The 18,410-nt window shown below is 34.5% G+C and overlaps 2 protein-coding genes and 3 long non-coding RNA genes across 10 annotated transcripts in view; 2 read left to right on the top strand and 3 right to left on the bottom strand.

Annotated features, from left to right (window-relative positions):
* The window catches only part of LOC121253215 (putative receptor like protein 25), a 51,503-nt gene that overhangs the window by 11,971 nt on the left and 21,122 nt on the right, over window positions 1-18,410 (bottom strand). The window contains exons 1-3 of one of the 6 annotated variants that reach the window (XM_041153176.1): window positions 9,859-10,731; window positions 9,461-9,714; window positions 3,720-3,900 (exon numbers count right to left, since the gene is read on the bottom strand). The exons of 1 other annotated variant lie outside the window; for it this stretch is intronic. In XM_041153176.1, coding sequence (XP_041009110.1) covers window positions 3,889-3,900; window positions 9,461-9,714; window positions 9,859-10,642 — 1,050 coding nt within the window. In that variant the 5' untranslated portion in view covers window positions 10,643-10,731 and the 3' untranslated portion in view covers window positions 3,720-3,888. 4 more of the 6 variants (XM_041153175.1, XM_041153178.1, XM_041153173.1 and 1 more) reach the window with 4 other exon arrangements.
* On the top strand, window positions 1,390-17,235 carry LOC121251718. Its single transcript, XR_005938099.1, has 3 exons — window positions 1,390-1,585; window positions 9,744-9,746; window positions 17,201-17,235. It is a non-coding gene; the product is annotated as an uncharacterized LOC121251718 (long non-coding RNA).
* LOC121251716 lies at window positions 2,241-3,009 on the top strand. Its single transcript, XR_005938097.1, has 3 exons — window positions 2,241-2,481; window positions 2,576-2,655; window positions 2,755-3,009. It is a non-coding gene; the product is annotated as an uncharacterized LOC121251716 (long non-coding RNA).
* Window positions 5,417-6,262, bottom strand: LOC121253219. The gene is made up of 3 exons (XR_005938378.1): window positions 6,171-6,262; window positions 5,933-6,094; window positions 5,417-5,667 (listed from the first exon to the last, which is right to left on the bottom strand). It is a non-coding gene; the product is annotated as an uncharacterized LOC121253219 (long non-coding RNA).
* The window catches only part of LOC121253214 (receptor-like protein 32), a 33,638-nt gene continuing 22,266 nt past the window's right edge, over window positions 7,039-18,410 (bottom strand). The window contains exons 3-4 of the mRNA XM_041153170.1: window positions 14,038-14,140; window positions 7,039-7,106 (exon numbers count right to left, since the gene is read on the bottom strand). Coding sequence (XP_041009104.1) covers window positions 14,126-14,140 — 15 coding nt within the window. The 3' untranslated portion in view covers window positions 7,039-7,106; window positions 14,038-14,125. The remainder of the gene's footprint in view (window positions 7,107-14,037; window positions 14,141-18,410) is intronic.

Here is an 18,410-nt window from a genome sequence, read left to right on the forward strand (position 1 = left end):
TGCTTCTTGCCAAAAATCTTGATGAGCCAATCTTGCTTTCTGGTTGTCCCAATGTGCCCGATAACAACTCCAAATTCGAATCCACATCCACATCCCATCACAACTACTTTCCAACGAAATTCAAAGAACAATTTTGGACCTTGATTCTCTTCAAAGGTTGAAGGTGGAGGTGTTGAAATGTCAGAATCTCCACAGATTTTGGACAATGGCCTTCCACACAGTCCTCGGTTATCTTCAAATGAGGTATTTGGAAATGTTCCAAAGTGTTTATAGGTCCAGTGAGGCAATTATGTGACACATTAAATTTTGAAAGGAAATTAAGCTGGACTAATTCAGGAGGTATCTTTCCGAACAACTTGTTTTGAGAAAAGTCTAATGATTCTAGCCAATAAATTAAATAAATGGTTTCAGATTTATATCCTATGGGAGATAAAAGAAAATTAATAGGGGACTGTGAGGTGAAGTATGGTGACTTATTCCACTTCTCATGGTGGCCTAAATCATAGTTCCACAAGTGACAAGTAACAAGAATAGAGGACAAGTAAAGATCACAGAAGATCAAGCTGAAATGAAGGCATGCATGTGACAAGTATGCAGCTGAGTTTTATGTTTTCCTTTGATGTTTCCCACTACCATTTGGTGAAACTATAAGCTTCTAATGTCTCTTGTTCTATCATGGCTAACAAATAAAGTGCTGATGATGAAAACTAAAGGAAATTAACAAGGCTGAAGTATAAAAAGTAGATCTGAAAGGTATAAAATGCTTAATGCAGCAAGCATTGATTCCCTCTGTTTTCACTTGCTTCTAATGTTAAAAGCTCTTAAATCTGCAGCTATAACTAAAGATTTATCATATAATATGCTTATTTTTAGCTAAGTGAAATAGGATCTTCACTTAATGCAATAAGAAAGAGTGAAGGGCTTAACTTTATAGACCCAATTAATGCAAGAAGAAGAAGATCAAGAGGAATCCTCCAGCTTCACCCGAGATCTACGTGAATGATGAGTACGTACGCCATGATCCTTTCAATTATTGTGAAAAATGATGAGTACCCGACATGCTGCTAAAGTGGTCGGCTAAATTGTCAATAGATGCAATAATAATGAAATACAAATGGTCATCCTTCCTCCTTTGATTGTGAAAATCATTAGCAAAGAAGAGGAAACTACATGCAAATTTATTGATAGCATCTATATATGTGGTAAAATCCTGCCACTCACGTCAGCGAGGAAAAAGATCACTTTGACATCCAATAAATTAATGGCATAGGACTAAAAAAGTCGGCTTTTTAGGTTATAATATTTATAAAAAAACGGTTTATTTTAAAAAATAAATAATAAAAGTTGATTAGAAATACTATCTCATCATAGTAGGATTAAAATGAAATGGTGATGTACTTTGTAATCTTTATATATATATATATATATATATATATATATAAACAGAGTACAAATTAACAATAATAATGAAATACAAATTTGCCCATCAAATTAATGGCCGTTGTTCCTCCTTTGAGTACTGTGAAAATCATTACAAAAGAAGAGGATCGTGATATTACTTGGGAATTTCTGTAAAGCATCTGTGGTGAAAATTGCCACTCACGGTGAGGAAAAAGACTTTGAAAGCCAACAAATTAGTAGGCAAGACCCATCGGTCTTCAATTAATATCTTCTAGTGTCGCAAACACCCATTTACTTTGTTAGTTTAGATGGCCTATATATGGGATTTTTGGCTATTCTGTTTTGCTTTGCAGTCTCAAGTTTTGGTATCATGGCTTTAATTTTTTTTTTTTTGTTAAAAACAAACCCAAACTTTCCATTTATGAATCAACCAATACAGAGTTTATCCTGTAATACAACACTGTGCATTTCTACTGAACCACTTTCTATCCAAACTCTTTCCTCCTTTACAGTAAAAGAAAACTTTGCACGAAAAATCAGCAACTTTGTTACTTTCCCTATATGTATGTTGTGCCATCCAATCTGGTCTACTGTAAAGAGCCCTTTTAATATCTTCTATCAACTGACCATGCATCCCATTTGGCTTTGACAAAGCTCTCCCTTGGTGCCTTCCATCTGGCTTCCCTTCTCACTACTGCATTGCCCTCAACCACACTTGTTGGATGGACCTGAGCTTGTTGGAACTCTTCTAAGCTTCCTTTTGCCAGCGTGAAAATCACATCAGGACCAAATAACTTCTTTTCAAAAACTAGTGCATTTTGCCTCAACCAAATTTGAACCTTATTGTATACGGTTCTTAACTTTGTAATCATTTAATGTTGTTTTTAGTCATATATGGAGGTCCAATTTTGGTATACAGAGTGAGTTCATGTTTATGTTGGGTAGAAGATGTAGCTTTCTTTTTGTCAATTTAATAAGCAAAAGAAGATGGCCATTGATATCCTCCTACTGATTTAGCATCTTATTTCAAAAGGTTTGGGCTAGTCTATTGCTGCAGTGATGGTCCATGATAACTTCCAGGTGAGTTACTCTCTTTTGCATCTTATCTTTTGCAAAATGGAACCGAATATGTGCATACTCATGTCTGAATAATATCTATCATTTATGTTGTCAGTTTAGATGGCCTTTAGACAAAATCTTTCTCGATCTGGGAAGATGGCATGCATCACTAGGTAATGGTTTTCATAAGAGTGAGTGAGTATCTTCGACTAGGACAATGATAAGTCTGGTTTGTAGGGCTCTTCATATTCATTACCTAAGTCTTCACAGTTGACTTATAATTTGTTTTTGCAGGGATACATTTTGAGCATTAAGGTAGCTGCATTCACAAGAGTTCCAGCATACTCCAGTTCTGTGATGGAAGGCAGTTGTTTCGTCATGGTTGAAATTGAAATGGCAACCACCAACAGAATACACCAAATATTACTGGACAGGAGCAAAAGATCCAGTGATGGTATATGTTACTTTCAGATAACTAGTGTTTATTACTTCAGTTCATAGCTCATGATGTTGTTATATGGAACTTGTGATAAAAGAGATAGCCTGTTTATAATATCAGCATTTTTTTGTTGACTGGTGTATACCAAGAATAATTACCTGGGATTGATAAAAGTCATTGATGTTGGTGGAAGATATCAGTCCCTTTTTGTTAAAAACACTTGACTGGTTGCATTTTTATAATTTTTTTCTTAATATGAAAATTTTACATCTTTATATCTTTTCGAGTAGAACCAAAAGGCGTTTAAAACGAAAAAGAATTAAAACGTCATGAACTTAAGTTGGTATGCTTACTGATGGTGCTTTTATGGAATATAAAGATGATTGGCTCAATGGTTTATTTTTTCCTGAGTTCTTGGATAAATTATCTATTGCAGCTTTATCCATATAGCTTGCTGGAGGATTTTTACCATATACATGATTGAGTTTGAAATATTGTAAATGCACAGTTAGTATTAAGGGAGATATATGTCAGGATTTCTTTACTTTGATTGCTGTCAATTGATTTGTTGTATTGGATAAGGCTACTGTTGCTGAGGCAAATGTTTGTGCTATCTTTTCAAGTCGTTATCAGCCCTCTGAAATGTGTTAAGTGTAGAGGATACCGTAGGAATTGTTCATCTGAGCAGGATCAGGTTGAGCTGTCTAATACGTGAATGCGAATGAAGCTATCTGGAGATTTAATTTGGAGCCAAGTCGTTATGAGCAGTTCAGTTCATTAGTAAAAGTGGCTCACCTGTCCTCGTCACCAACAAAATCGAAGGAGATAGAGCATTCTCTGCTAGTACTGAACTGCTCATAACTTTTTTATGCTCAGAAATTACACGCAGTGGTAAAATACAGCTCTGTCCTGAACTCTCACCCTCATTTCTTCCATTTTCTTGATCCACAGCTCTTGGACTACTCACAATAACATCATCCTCACAAACATCAAAACAACCTCTGCATCAAAAGAAACAGTTGCTTCAGTGAAGTATGAATTGCATCATGTGACAAAAATCAGACTGCTAAATTTATTATCCTCTAAAATAGGGGACTGTGGTGCTCAGCCCTAAAGAGTTACCCAGTTTGTTTGTGTATGACTCTGAAGTAGCATTAATCAAATGCTTAATAAATGTAGGATGGACACACTTTGTTTATCTGTCTTCAAATCTATACCCTAAGATCAACTCTAATTATTAATTTAAGATTCACATTCACCCATGATATTATTATTCCAATAATTAATGGTTTTCAAACAAAAGTGTTGTTTCTTGTCCGTGGGGTGATGAAGAAAGAAACAAATCATAAAAGCTAAGGCTTAATTCCCATTTGATTTGGGGAGAGACCTTAGGCAAAAATATTGCAAAGCAAATAATTTAAGAACAAATTAAGCTACTCACCAGAGAGATGGCATGAAATGAACACCATTCGGATTACTAAAATAGGGGACCGTGAGGTGGCGTATGGTGACTTATTCCACTTCTCATGGTGGCCTAAATCATAGTTCTACAAGTGACAAGTGACAAGAATAGAGGACAAGTAAAGATCATATAAGATCAATCTGAAATGAAGGTATGCATGTGACAAGTATGCAGCTGAGTTATATGTTTTCCTTTGACGTTTCCCACTGCCATTTGTTGAAACTATAAGCTTCTAATGTCACTTGTTCTATCATGGCTAACAAATAAAGTGATGATGATGAAAACTAAAGGAAATTAGCAAGGCTGAAGTATAAAAAGTAGATATAAAAGGTATAAAATGCTTACTGCAGCAAGCATTGATTCCCTCTGTTTTCACTTGCTTCTAATGTTAAAAGCTCTTAAATCTGCAGCTATAACTAAAGATTTATCATATAAAATGCTTATTTTTAGCTAAGTGAAATAGGATCTTCACTTAGCTAAAAAAATCCAATGAAGTGGATGACACCCAGAGAGACAGACCGGGCTACCGCCTTCAATATTTCACAGGAGATGCTTTTCCCAGCACAATTAAGACAAAAAGAGGCTGATTGAAGAAGTATAGTTTCCTAGAATAGCTCCTAACCACAATAAAAACTCTTTTACTAAAATGTCACCAAATCAATATCTGTTTGGTTGAAGGTTCCAACACCCACCTGCTAGGTCCTAAGTTCAAAAGCAAAATTTCTGTTTATGCTGGACCAGGCACAAATACAATGTTAAATGTGTTAGACCAACTGGAAATCCCACGCTTGTACCCGAGCTCCTCCACTTTCCAACTCTGTAGCAGCAGCACGATCACCTCCAGAACCAGCGTGATCTGCTTCCTTGATTTCCTCTTTTCCTTGTATCATGCAAAAAAGTCTTCCTTCCATCTTTGTATATTTCCATATTTATTCTTGTAAATCTGTAACCTCTCATAGACAGTATTATTTAAATCAAATGAAGATGAAGGAGAGCTTAAGTTGGCCTCTCTGTTTCCACCCATTTCAATTAAGTTTATAGATTCTCACAAAATGGTAGTCACAATCAGCAATCATCACAATTTTCCCTTCAAATGAAGTGCCCCACTCACAATTTTCATGAGGTTGTCAAAACCCTATGACTCAGATGAAATTAGAAGACATAAATGTCTTATTAATATAAGGACACCTAGTACGAACCACCATTTACTACCTTTATAATGCTAGCTTCTTGCCACTTTGTCTCAACATCTAAGGACATTCTACAATGAACCTCGAGAAAGTATCAAGCAGACAACATGTCTGCCCTGGAGAATGATAGCTATCAACAAATGGTTATATCTATATTGGCAATACCATTTAAGCGACAACCAACCATGGAGAAAGGAAAATATAAACTGAAGCGTTAACTGATCTTGATACCTAAGTTTACAACATATAAAAATATACCAAACCAAAAGAAGACCAAATTGGCTGTCAGTGTCTCCATCAAAACTTTTGGAACATTTTTGAAAAAAATGTAAAGGGAAACAAAAGGAATAAATTTCAATAAGGCAGACCGAAAACACTTACAGCATCAAACAATAACCGATTTTGATACCCATTCTCAAGCACTGATGATCTGGGAGGAGAACCTTCTTAAGATTCTTCAGGGACAGGTGATGGGGGATTTGCAGGAATGTAAATGACCCTTAACTTAAACTCTTCCACAACCTTACCATCCTCTTTGTTAAGCTAAAAAACCAGCACACTTCATCTGGGTCCAAACACAGAACATCCATAAAGAAAGGGAGCGAGGAAGCCTTCACACCATTTCCTGGGTAATGTCTTTTGCGGTTGCACCATCCAGTGCAACAACACTTTGAAGTAGAAATTTGTCCTTCCATTGCAAATCAGGGGGTGCCTCTTTTGGAGCTTGCATTGTAACTTCCAGAATACATGCCAACAAAATTAGATGGATAGAGATAATTTATAACTCTTAGAACCTAGCTATAAGAATAAGTTACAAGTAAGTATTTAAAAAAATGGCATAAAGAACCACTAACTAAAGTTACAATTAAGTATTTACCGGTAACATTGCGTGCGGTTCGAGGCAAAAGGACACCAACATTGGGACAAACACGATATTTTTTGGGTTGGTTGTTTTAACCTAATCAATAGCAGGAAGTAAATTAAACATAATGACTTGATGGTATATCATAGATAAACCAGATAAAATAAACAAAGTGATGAAAATTCAGAAGGAAACTACCTTGAATGCCACATATTTATCTGTTTTATTGGTCAATTGTAAAGAACACAAACTCTGTTTCTTCAATTCAACTTTGCCATCACATGTCAACAAAAAAAAAAAAAGAAGAACCAAGTTTTAAGAATTTCTATGTTCTAAAAGCTGCATCTCCAAATAAAGTTTATAGAATTACACAACTTACAACTCTGTGGGGATTTTAGTCAATTCCATTTGTATCTTTAGTCAATAGAAGTGATTACAATTGAATGAGCATGCCACATTTTTTATTTGAAGCCAAAAATGCACTTAAGCACTACTTACATCTTAATATGTAGCACCAATCAGTTTAGAGAGTTCCACACCCTGATTATATGAAAACCATTACCATGAATGGAACCAAACATTACCATCAAGGTGTAGAGAGCAACTAATGGGGAAAAAAGCACACCTGTGCAGTTGTCGCAGGCATCAATCCAGGGTGATCAGCCAAATAGTGCTTATCATCATCACGGAGATCTACTTGTGCATTATAAACCACATTAATTACAGAATTTAGTTAGTCAACATAACAATCAAAAGATGAATGCCACTATAAATGAGAAGGCTAATACAAAGATTTTCAGGGAATTTCAGATGAAAAATTAACAAACTTTCCCAGTTTGCCAAACCTATTTAATAGTAAAAACAAATCTATATGTGCAAACTCAAGGATCAATTCAAGACACAAGAAAAAAAACACAGCAGATAAATGATGAAGCTAAATGCACGATTATAGGCATCAAAGAAATTATACCAGTCGTGTCCCAGAGACCTAAGATGCAATAATAATGAAATACAATTTGCCTATCAAATGGTTGTCCTTCCTCCTTTGATTGTGAAAATCATTAGGAAAGAAGAGGAAACTACTTGGAAATTTCTTGATAGCATCTATGTGGTAGAAACGTGCCACTCTCGGTGAGGAAAAATATCACTTTCAAATCCCACAAATTAATGGCATAGGACTCAAAAAGTCGGCTTTGACACATTAGTTGGGGATTAAGTTTTTTAGGTTATAATGATCTATAATATTTATAAAAGAACGGTTCAAATTAAATTAGACCCTATTAAAAATTAGCTCTTTCTCTTTGGATGACTCTTAAAAATTAGACACTATTGCTAGCCTAAAATGAACAATACTACCCTTGCGGAATCTTAATTTACTAATGAATACTCCAATAGATAGCAATACATTGCCAATACAATAACTAAAAGGCATTGAGTAATTTCCTTTCATGTAATTGAAGGTTTAGCATCCTTAACTTATCTTTCCAGATTATCTGATAATAGAAAAACTTCTACTTGGAGAACATGAACTTTTGGATAAAGCAAATATGCAAAAATGTTGAGCTTTGTGTAGATTGACTGCCAATTCCATCCAATAAGATAACAATAATGCTAGAAAGCATAAATGATACATTTGTATCTTTTTGAAAACATATTACATGACTATGTTTTATTTACTACTTCCTACGATTCACCTGAAGATTCACCCGGCTTATTCGAGTTTGGCGTTGCTTCTTGCCAAAAATCTTGATGAGCCAATCTTGCTTTCTGGTTGTCACAATGTGCCCGATAACAACTCCAAATACGAATCCACATCCATATCCCAACACAACTACTTTCCAACCAAATTCAAAGAACAATTTTGGACTCCGATTCTCTTCAAAGGTTGAAGGTGGAGGTGTTGAAATGTCAGAATCTCCACAGATCTTGGACAATGGCCTTCCACACAATCCTCGATTATCTTCGAATGAAGTATTTGGAAATGTTCCAAACTGTTGCCCCTGTGGTATAGGTCCAGTGAGGCAATTATGTGACACAGTAAAGTTTGAAAGGAAATTGAGCTGGACTAATTCAGGAGGTATCTTTCCAAACAACTTGTTTTGAGAAAGGTCTAATGATTCTAGTTGTGTCAAGTTCGCAAATGATGATGGGATATGACCAGTGAAAGCATTATTGGAAAGGTTCAGCACACGAAGTCCTTCTAGATTCCCCAATATTTCAGGAATATCTCCTTCAAATTTGTTGCATGAGAAATCTATGACTATGAGGCCATCTTGGATCTTCTTATACTCCAACTCCACACCTTTTATCGTTATTATAATTGAATAGTAGACCATGCCACCCATGTATTGTAAATTCATTGCACCAACGGACTTCATGGCATCCCATTGTGCGAAGTATCCCGCAGATAGATTCCCAGACAAATGGTTGTGAGAGAGGTCAATGATACACAAACTGGAGAATATGTAATTTGTTTCCAGACTCCTTATTGCACCGTGGAAGCCATTAGAATGGAGATCAAGAATCTTCAAGTATTGAAGAGTTCCCAACCAAAAGGGAGAGGTATCATTGATTTGATTGTCGCTAACACGAAGATACTCAAGCTCAGTACAGTTGGCCAAAGATCTTGACAAACGACCCTGTAACTGGTTTTGACTTAAGTCAATCATATTTAAGCAGCATCCTTTTGCCCATGTTTTTGGGATGGTGCGGCCAAAGTTGTTACTTTGTAGTCGTAGCACTAACAAAGTTTGACTCAAGTTGCCTATACATGGATGAATCATGCCACTCAAATTGTTATAGGACAAATCAAGCAGCCAAGATGAACTCATATTGCAAATAAATGGTGAAATCTTTCCGGTGAATGAATTATTACTGACGGAATAAAACCTTAGGGATGGTGGTGGAATTGGAAGCGATCCATGCATCATGTTATTATCAAGGGAAAAATATTCTAGAATTGGCGATGGGATAATTGCCGGAGAATTTTCAAAGCCAGTGAGAAAGTTGTTTGAAAGGTAGAGCCATTGAAGAGATTCTTTACTTACATTATGCATCCATTTGGGTATCAAGCCTTGGAGATTGCTGCCTTCTAGATGTAGTTCTTCCAATTTACTTTGGTTTCGTAATATATCTGGGAACTTGGTTAAGTACTTGAGATGAGCCAATCCTAAATATTCAAATTGTGGAAGAATGTCGTTTGAACTAGCTCTGGTGAGCCACGAAAAATCGTTGAATGAGTTTTGTGAAAGGTCTAGGTAAGTGAGTTGGGTAAGGTTACTGAACGAATTTGGGATGGTTCCTGAAAAATTACAATTCCTAATTGACAAGGTAGTTAAGGAATTAAGGTTTCCAATTGACGCAGGTAGATGATTACCAGAGAAATTTGTGCCGTCAAGTATTAAATACTCGAGAGGAGAGTTTGTGTGAAATTCGGGCAAATGACCTGTGAGATCTTCCTTGGCCGAAACATATAGCTCCTGTAGGTGTGGTAGGTGAAATATTCTGGTTGGAAATTGCCCATACAATCCGCAGTTAACCAGATATAGACTCTGTAAAGAAGATAAATTTGCCAGGCTTTCAGGTACAGTGGAAGATATGTTGATATCAAGAAACCCAAGCACTTGAAGGTTTGTTAAATTTTGCAATAAACTTGTCAGACTTAATTTGGTATATAAATCATTATAACCATCAAAAGAAGAAGACAACCAAAGATAAGACAACTTGGATAGGTATTGAATTTCAGAGGGGATTTGTCCTGAAAAGTAGGAGTAGACGAGGTCTAGATGTGTTAGGCTTGAAAGATTACCAATCTCAGATGGGATTTGGGAGTGATTGAAGTCATTATAAGAAAGAGTAAGGTTTTGAAGATGAAGAAGGCGGAAGAGACTACTGTTGGAGGTGATAGAACCAAAGAGACAACTCATACTAAGGTTGAGGGCGATGACATGACCCGTGTCTTGGTTGCATTCAACCCCATCCCAAGCACAACAATTGGTATTGTTTCCATCTATTCTCCATGAAGCAACCTTAGGATAGTATCCATATAAAGGGTAGTTTTTTATGATAAAACTATCCTTGAATTGCATCAGAGCTACCCTCTCTTCTTGATGGCAAAGTGGAAGCTGATTATAAGACAAAGAGAGAGGGAGTAAGCAGAGAAGGAGGCATGCGATCAAAGGGAAAAGCAGGCGCATGAATATGAAGTGATGATAGGAATAGATGTCCATAACTTTTTTAAAAATGTCTTGCACAATATATGTTTAGACAGATGAGGAAAGAGGGAGCGAGGGGCTTAACTTTATAGACCGACCCAATACAAGAAGACAAGATGCACGTGAATGACGACTACCATGATCTCTCAATTATTGTAGAAAAATATATAATGTGGAAATTAAATAAATATCAATGGTGACAATTAATTGCGATGTTGGATGAGATTGCAATCCTTGTTGTAAATATATCTATGAAAAAGCGAAATATATATATATAGTGTATGGCTCTAATTTTTATTGTTATTTATTAAAATTCTTGGCATTCCACGCGATGGATGTTTAAGTGAGAATTAATGGCCACCAAAATAATGACAGAAGAAGACAAATAGACATGCAAGCTACCAAAATATTGAATGGCTCTGTTTTTTTTCAACTGCAATGCTTTTTAAAATAAGAGTAATTCTTATTGTGGACTGCTCTTGCAGGCCTAAATGAAACGGCAGTGTTTCATTAAGTTTCGGTCCCCTTCTTCCTGGAGAGAGAAAAATCCCTCCCTTCCTCAGATCACAGAAAGAAAAACCCCATCGCCCCATCACGCTTGCCCTCCAAAGCATCAAGATCCAGGAGGAACTCACGCTCTCTCAAATCTTTCTCTCTCTGTGAGAATTCGAAATCCAGTTGAAGTGAAACTGCCATGGCAACTGCATGCTATGACTTTGTCGATGAATGGCTACAATCAAAAGTCTTTAATATGTTGGTGAAAAAGTTGGTATACATTCAGGGACTAACTTGTTGGTATACATCTTGTCGGTGAAAAACTCTTTAATTTGTCGAAAAACTTGTATGTGTAGGTTGAAACCAGAAGAACATCGTGTCAAATACAAGTAGAATACATTTAAATTGTTCCTTTACATGTGGTCAAGTTTTTTTCATTCTCTTTCTTTTGGCCGAGTCACAAATGCTTTACATAAGTCACAAATGAGTAAATGAGAAATCTGCACTCTACTTGTTTGTAAAAATTTGTGAATGGGTTCCATACGGTTATTTATTGGACTTGGAACAATACCACTAGCCACTATAGAGAAGTTCAACAAGATGGTAAGCTCTCATTTGTGTAGTTTCTTGTTGAGAGTAGTGATGGATTTTAAGGCCTCTCTCTTCAAAACTCTTTATATGTTTAATTTTCATCTGTTCCACTGTGTTGATTCTGCTGAAAACACTTTATATCTGAGTGTCAGCTCAAGATAGTGCAAGCTTTCCTTCTTATTTAAAGTGTATGCCTTTCTGTTTTTCTTCACCTCCTTAGTCAGGTGCTCCTCTGTCCCAAGTGGAGCATGAAACCCCAAGTTTTGGTGCATCAGAGATGACTCCAAACTTGGTTGTCTTGGCTGATTTTCTGGCCTTAACTTACTCTATCAACTATTACTTAGAGGGTAGCAGGAAGAGTCCTGTTATGTGACAAACTCATGCTAGGAAACTTTTGAGTCGGGTTTATTGCTTCGATCTCTAATTGCAGAGGAATGTTTGCCACTGATGGTAAGGTTGAAGATAGAATGCTAGGAGACATGTAAAAAAAAGAATGCTAGGAGATGATATTCTGGATGGTTGAAGATTCAAGATAGTATAAATGCAAGAGGTAGGATTTAAAATCCAGGGAGAACTTGGGGATGTTTTTATCGGTTATATATATATATATATATATAAATATATATATAGGTAGTCAAGATTTTGTATTCATAGGAAAAGGAGGCATAGCCCAAGTACACGGGATGTTTTGATTAGGTTTTATCAACTATTCTTAAGCACAAATCATGGATTTATTCTTTTGACCAAATAAATGGCTATTGTCTACTTCTATTTATGCACGATACGCGTAAGTCTGGTTATCTGCTTACTTCAAGTTATATTGAATATTGAGACTTGCTCTGAAATGATCTCAGCATTCTATCGGTAGAGCTAAATCAGTCCTGAGCTTTAGCTTATATACATGACGCCCTAGATTGTGTTGATAAAATTAGCCCTTTTCATGGAGGAGAAGATTGCCGCGACAGTGGGCCAATTGACAGTGGAGATGCACGGCACAGAGAGGGAGAGGGAAATCCAAATGAGTTTTAAAAATATAAAAAACAATGTATAAAAAAAACCAAATGGCCTAATCAGAAAACTCTCTCAGGCTACTACGCCTGATCTATGGGGGTTGAAGTACCGTCGAAAAAATAATTATGCAAACCGGAAGTCAAGGAAACATTATATATTTGACTGAAAAGAAAGATTGGGACTAAATTTTCTTATAAATAAATTGGAAGTGTAAAGCATTATAAATTTTCTCATAAACATTATAAACCGCCGAATTTTTTTTTTTTTTTTTTTTTAATCTTGGAATTGAGTATGAACTCATGATACGAATAGGTGTCCATAACTTTTTAAAATGCCTTTATAGACCCAATTAATGCAAGAAGAAGAAGATCAAGAGGAATCCTCCAGCTTCACCCGAGATCTACGTGAATGATGAGTACGTACGTCATGATCCTTTCAATTATTGTGGAAAATGATGAGTACCCGACATGCTGCTAAAGTGGTCGGCTAAATTGTCAATAGATGCAATAATAATGAAATACAAATGGTCGTCCTTCCTCCTTTGATTGTGAAAATCATTAGGAAAGAAAGAAGAGGAAACTACTTGAAAATTTCTGTGTCATAGAAACAGATTAATGGCATGTACATATATAATACACATTAGTACTCAAAAAGTCGGCTTTGACACATTAGTTGGGGATTAAGTTTTTTAGGTTATGATCTATAGTATTTATAAAAGAACGGTTTAAATTAAATTTATATATAATAAAAAGAAAGTGTAAAGCTAGCAGGGATTGCCCAACGAATGGAGAAGCTCTAATAAGGAGGGATATTTTGGAGATCACAGAGAGGCGAGAACCATATTATTTAGCCTCCGTACCCCACAGGGCCACATTTGCATGTACATATATAATACATTCAGAGGTAGTCTGAAAATCAATGTGTAAAGCAAATTGGCTATCCTGCATTTTCCCATTTCTTTTTTGAGAAAAGATATTATGCAATCGCCATATAATCGCTTTAAAAAAAGTAAATAAAATATGAGACGTACATGAAAACAATTAATTTTTTTAATAATAGATCCCACTATTTTTCAAAGCGATTACGCGGCATTTACGCACTTCATCATTGTATGTAAAATTACTATTCTTTCTTTTACTAATTCAATTTTCAACTTATACTATTTGACGGAATTTGTTATGCTAATTGGAATATTGGTGCTTCTAATTTTTCTTAGCAAGTTTGGCTAAAGGCTCTCTAACTGTCGTGGAATATTGTTAATATGCCAAGACAACAAAGAAAACTGAGAGATTGATATAATGCAAAAAACTCACCATAAATAATGGTACCAAATTAATTAGCCTATAAATGCATATAAAGAGATCTCCAACAATATCAATTGCCTTGCATGTCACCTTAAAATCATGTCCTCTCATCCTGCTAATTGTCCTAGCTAGCTAGATTACCATGTAGAAGAATCATCAGTTTTAGAGGGAGCCATATGATCACATATACACAACTAATAAAGCGTAATTATCAAGATATATTATACGCTCAATTAAATACGTTGCCATATATATGATCACATATAATTTTATTTGCATGTATAAGCACCATTAATGATGGAACTTGCAAAATTGGATAAATAGACACATCTTTTTGTTTCACCCACTTGAAAATCAACATGTAATGCATTCAAATTAGTTTTTTATTTTTATTTTGTTATTTATTCAAAATTGGATAAATAGACACGCGATCGATGGATGTTTAACTGACAATTAATGGCCACCAAAATAATGACAGAAGAAGACAAATAGACTTGCAAGCTACCAAAATATTGTATGGCTCTGTTTTTCTCAACTGCAATGTTTTTTAAAATAATTGAGAGCCCCTTAACTCAAACTTCTTTGCTTGAAAAGCAATTTTTATTTCTAATTTTTTTTATTCTTGCGAGATTAAAAAAAAAAGGAAAATGATTAGGCTATTAAGAGGTGATTTTGAGAATTTTTTTGTATCCCCACAGGGCCACATCATGTACATAATACATTCAGAGGCAGTCTCAAAATCAATGTGTAAAGTAAATTAGCTACCCAGTGTTTTTCTCTTTCTTTTTTGAAAAAAAAATATTTATAATTGTGAATTGTACAACTGTCGCGTAATCTCTTTGAAAAAAAATAAATAAAATATAAAACTCACATGAAAATAATTAATTTTTTAATAATAGACTTCATTCTTTTCTAAAGCGATTATGCGGTGCTTATACACTTCACAGTTGTATATAAAATTACTCTTATTAAAAAAATCATATTCAAACCCCATACGATACGTTCAAACCATAGCTTTAACTCTTTTCTTACGTAAATGACTCTATTATGGTTGACTTAAATATATATATCACAACTATTCTTGATTGAGTGTGATATATAGAAGACTTGAAGATTTAATTAGGTGCGTGAATTTATAATCGGTAGGCTCTACCCTGCATATCAACTTATTGCTAGACTTTCTTGATAGCATCTGTGGTAGAAAATTGCCACTCACGGTGAGGAAAAAGACTTTGGAAGACAACGAATTAGTAGGCAAGAACCATCAGTCTTGGTACCCTACATCATGCACATTTAGGAGTGGCAATTTGAAAATCAACATGTAAAGCAAATTAGTTCAATCCATTTCTTTCTTTCACTTTGAAAATTGAATGCAACGTGTAATGCATTCAATTTTGGTATACCGTGTACTAAAAAGATATTCAAACACATACCATACGATCAAACCATCTCTCTTCTTTTCTTACGTGTATGACTATATATTATGGTAGACTCAAATTATATCAAGACTAATAATTCTTGATTGAGTGTGATATATAGAAGACTTAAAGATTTTTAAGTAGACTTCTCGCTCTTAATAACAAACGTCTCTATTTCTCTTTGATTTTTATTCACTACAAAAAAAAAGGGGTTTTTGTGGCGACACTAAATCGTAGGGAAAAACCTGAAAATCGCCACAAATAAATATTCTTGGAAAATTTTTTCAGTCATAGGATGGCATCTGTTAAAGTGTATATATCACTATATTATGACAGAGGTGCATTTGATAATGAGATGAGATGAAGAATGATCAAAATCTTTCATAATTTTCTTGGGACTCATCACTCTAATATAAAAGATTAAAATTTTTAATTTTTTCATCTAATCATTACTTAATCATTATCGAAATACAAATCAATATAAATTTTATAAACTTCAAAATAAAACACAAAAATCAATACAACTTTTTCAAATTTCAAATCAATACATTCATTTTTCTTTAAAGAGAAATATACACAAAAACTTATTTTCCTTTACTTCTTTGATCCTCTGTTTTCTCCCGATATTTTGCCCCAATTCATACACAATACCTCATATTCTTGGATTAAATTTTGATGAAGTTTAGCATCGATCATGAGGATAAGATCGATTTGGAAATTCAGTTTAGCATCATCCACATCTAGCTACTTGCTAACTGAAATGATTGCATTCACCATCATGATTTTGAAAACTTTCACCAAAGAATAACTCTAAACACTGCTAACTACGTCCACACATTTTATTCTAATATATATATTGTCCGACACCTGCATATAATATAGTTAAGTAACTTAAATTTAACAAGTGAAAAACATCATATCTAATTAATAAGGTTAGCATATCTTAGGACATTGAAAAGAAATAAAACCTCTTTAAAGAATGTCAATGTTAAAATTCTGATCTACAAAATTTATGTGGTAGAAACGCGTGCCACTCACGATGAGGAAAAAGATCACTTTATATATATATATATATATATATATATATATATATATATAAAGCAATTTTTTTCTAATTTTTTTTATTCTTGCGAGATTAAAAAAAAAGGAAAATGATTAGGCTATTAAGAGGTGATTTTGAGAAATTTTTTGTATCCCCACAGGGCCACATCATGTACATAATACGTTCAAAGGCAGTCTCAAAATCAATGTGTAAAACAAATTGACTACCCCGCATTTTCACTTTCTTTCTCGAGAAAAGAAATTTACATTGTAAATTGTATAACTGTTGCGTAATCGCTTTGAAAAAAAGTGAATAAAATATGAGACCTACATGAAAATAATTAATTTTTTAATAATTGACTTCACTTTTTTTTAAAGTGATTATGCGACATTTACGCACTTTACAGTTATATATAAAATTACTCTTATTAAAAAGATCATATTCAAACCCATACCATACGTTCAAACCATCGCTTTAACTCTTTTCTTACGTAGATGACTCTATTATGGTTGACTTAAATATATATATCACGACTATTCTTGATTGAGTGTGATATATAGAAGACTTGAGGATTTAATTAGGTACGTGAATTTATAATCGGTGGGCTCTACCCTGCATATCAACTTATTGCTAGACTTTCTTGGTAGCATCTGTGGTAGAAAATTGCCACTCACGGTGAGGAAAAAGACTTTGAAAGCCAACAAATAGGCAGGAACCATCAATCTTCGTACCCCACATCATGCACATTTAGGAGTACTGGCAATTTGAAAATCAACATGTAAAGCAAATAGGCTACCCCACGTCTTCCCCTTTCTTTCTTTCATTTTGAAAATTGAATGCAATGTATAATAATGCATTGAATTTTGGTATACCGTGTACTAAAATGATATTCAAACCCATACCATACGTTCAAACCACAGCTCTTCTTTTCTTACGTGTATGACTCTATTATGGTAGACTTAAGGGAAGGTTTTGATAGTGAGTTGAGATGAGATGAGATGAGATGAGTTGAGAATAAAGTTGAGAATAAAGTTGAAAGTTGAATAAAATATTATTAAAATATTAATATCATGACTATTAATTCTTGATTGATTGTGATATATAGATCAAGACTTGAAGATTTATATCGGAAGGTGGTCACTACCATGGATATATATATATTAACTAGTTGCTAGATTTCTCACTCTTAATAAACATCTTTGATCTTTCTCTTTGATTTTTATTAATGTTTAATATATATATATATATATATATATATTTATAGCTTGTCTTATAGCAAAGAAGAACGGGTATATAAACTTGTGTTATGTCATATTCATGAAAGCCATGAAAGTCCATTTACTTCATTTCATAAAATGGGAATAAAAATCCAATTTTTATCTAGGCAAGTAATATTCCTAGCTAATTAATGAGAGTAAAGAGAGATCAGTGAGATCGTTCCAAACAAATCGTTATAATTGGATTTAAAGCTGGGATTAATATTAGTGCTTCTAATTTTTCTTAATTAGCAAGTTTAGCTAATTAAAGGCTCTCTAATTGTACAAATCCTTTTCAGTTTTAAAGGTTTCAAATGATGCAGATGGGAAGAACCTGTGCAGGTGGATATCACCTCCTTCTAATTTTCTGAAACTCAAAGTTGACGGGACGGTCTTTCCAGAGTACAACAAGGCTGGAATTGGAATGGTTCTACGTGATAGCAAGGGCAAGGTGGTGATGGCAGCAACTGTCGTTGAATCTACAGTGAATGAACCATCTACCATTGAGTTACTTGCTATATTTCAGGGACTACAAATGTGCCTTCCATTAGGCATCTCAAAATTAATTGTTGAGTCTAACTGTTTGTTGATTGTGCAATAATTAAAAGTTGCCCAGGAGTCATTATCTTTTAATGGTAATTTGAGTATGGAGGTAAAGAGTCTAAT

Source organism: Juglans microcarpa x Juglans regia, chromosome 2S, assembly GCF_004785595.1.
Source record: "Juglans microcarpa x Juglans regia isolate MS1-56 chromosome 2S, Jm3101_v1.0, whole genome shotgun sequence".
Classification (NCBI taxonomy): Eukaryota; Viridiplantae; Streptophyta; class Magnoliopsida; order Fagales; family Juglandaceae; genus Juglans; species Juglans microcarpa x Juglans regia.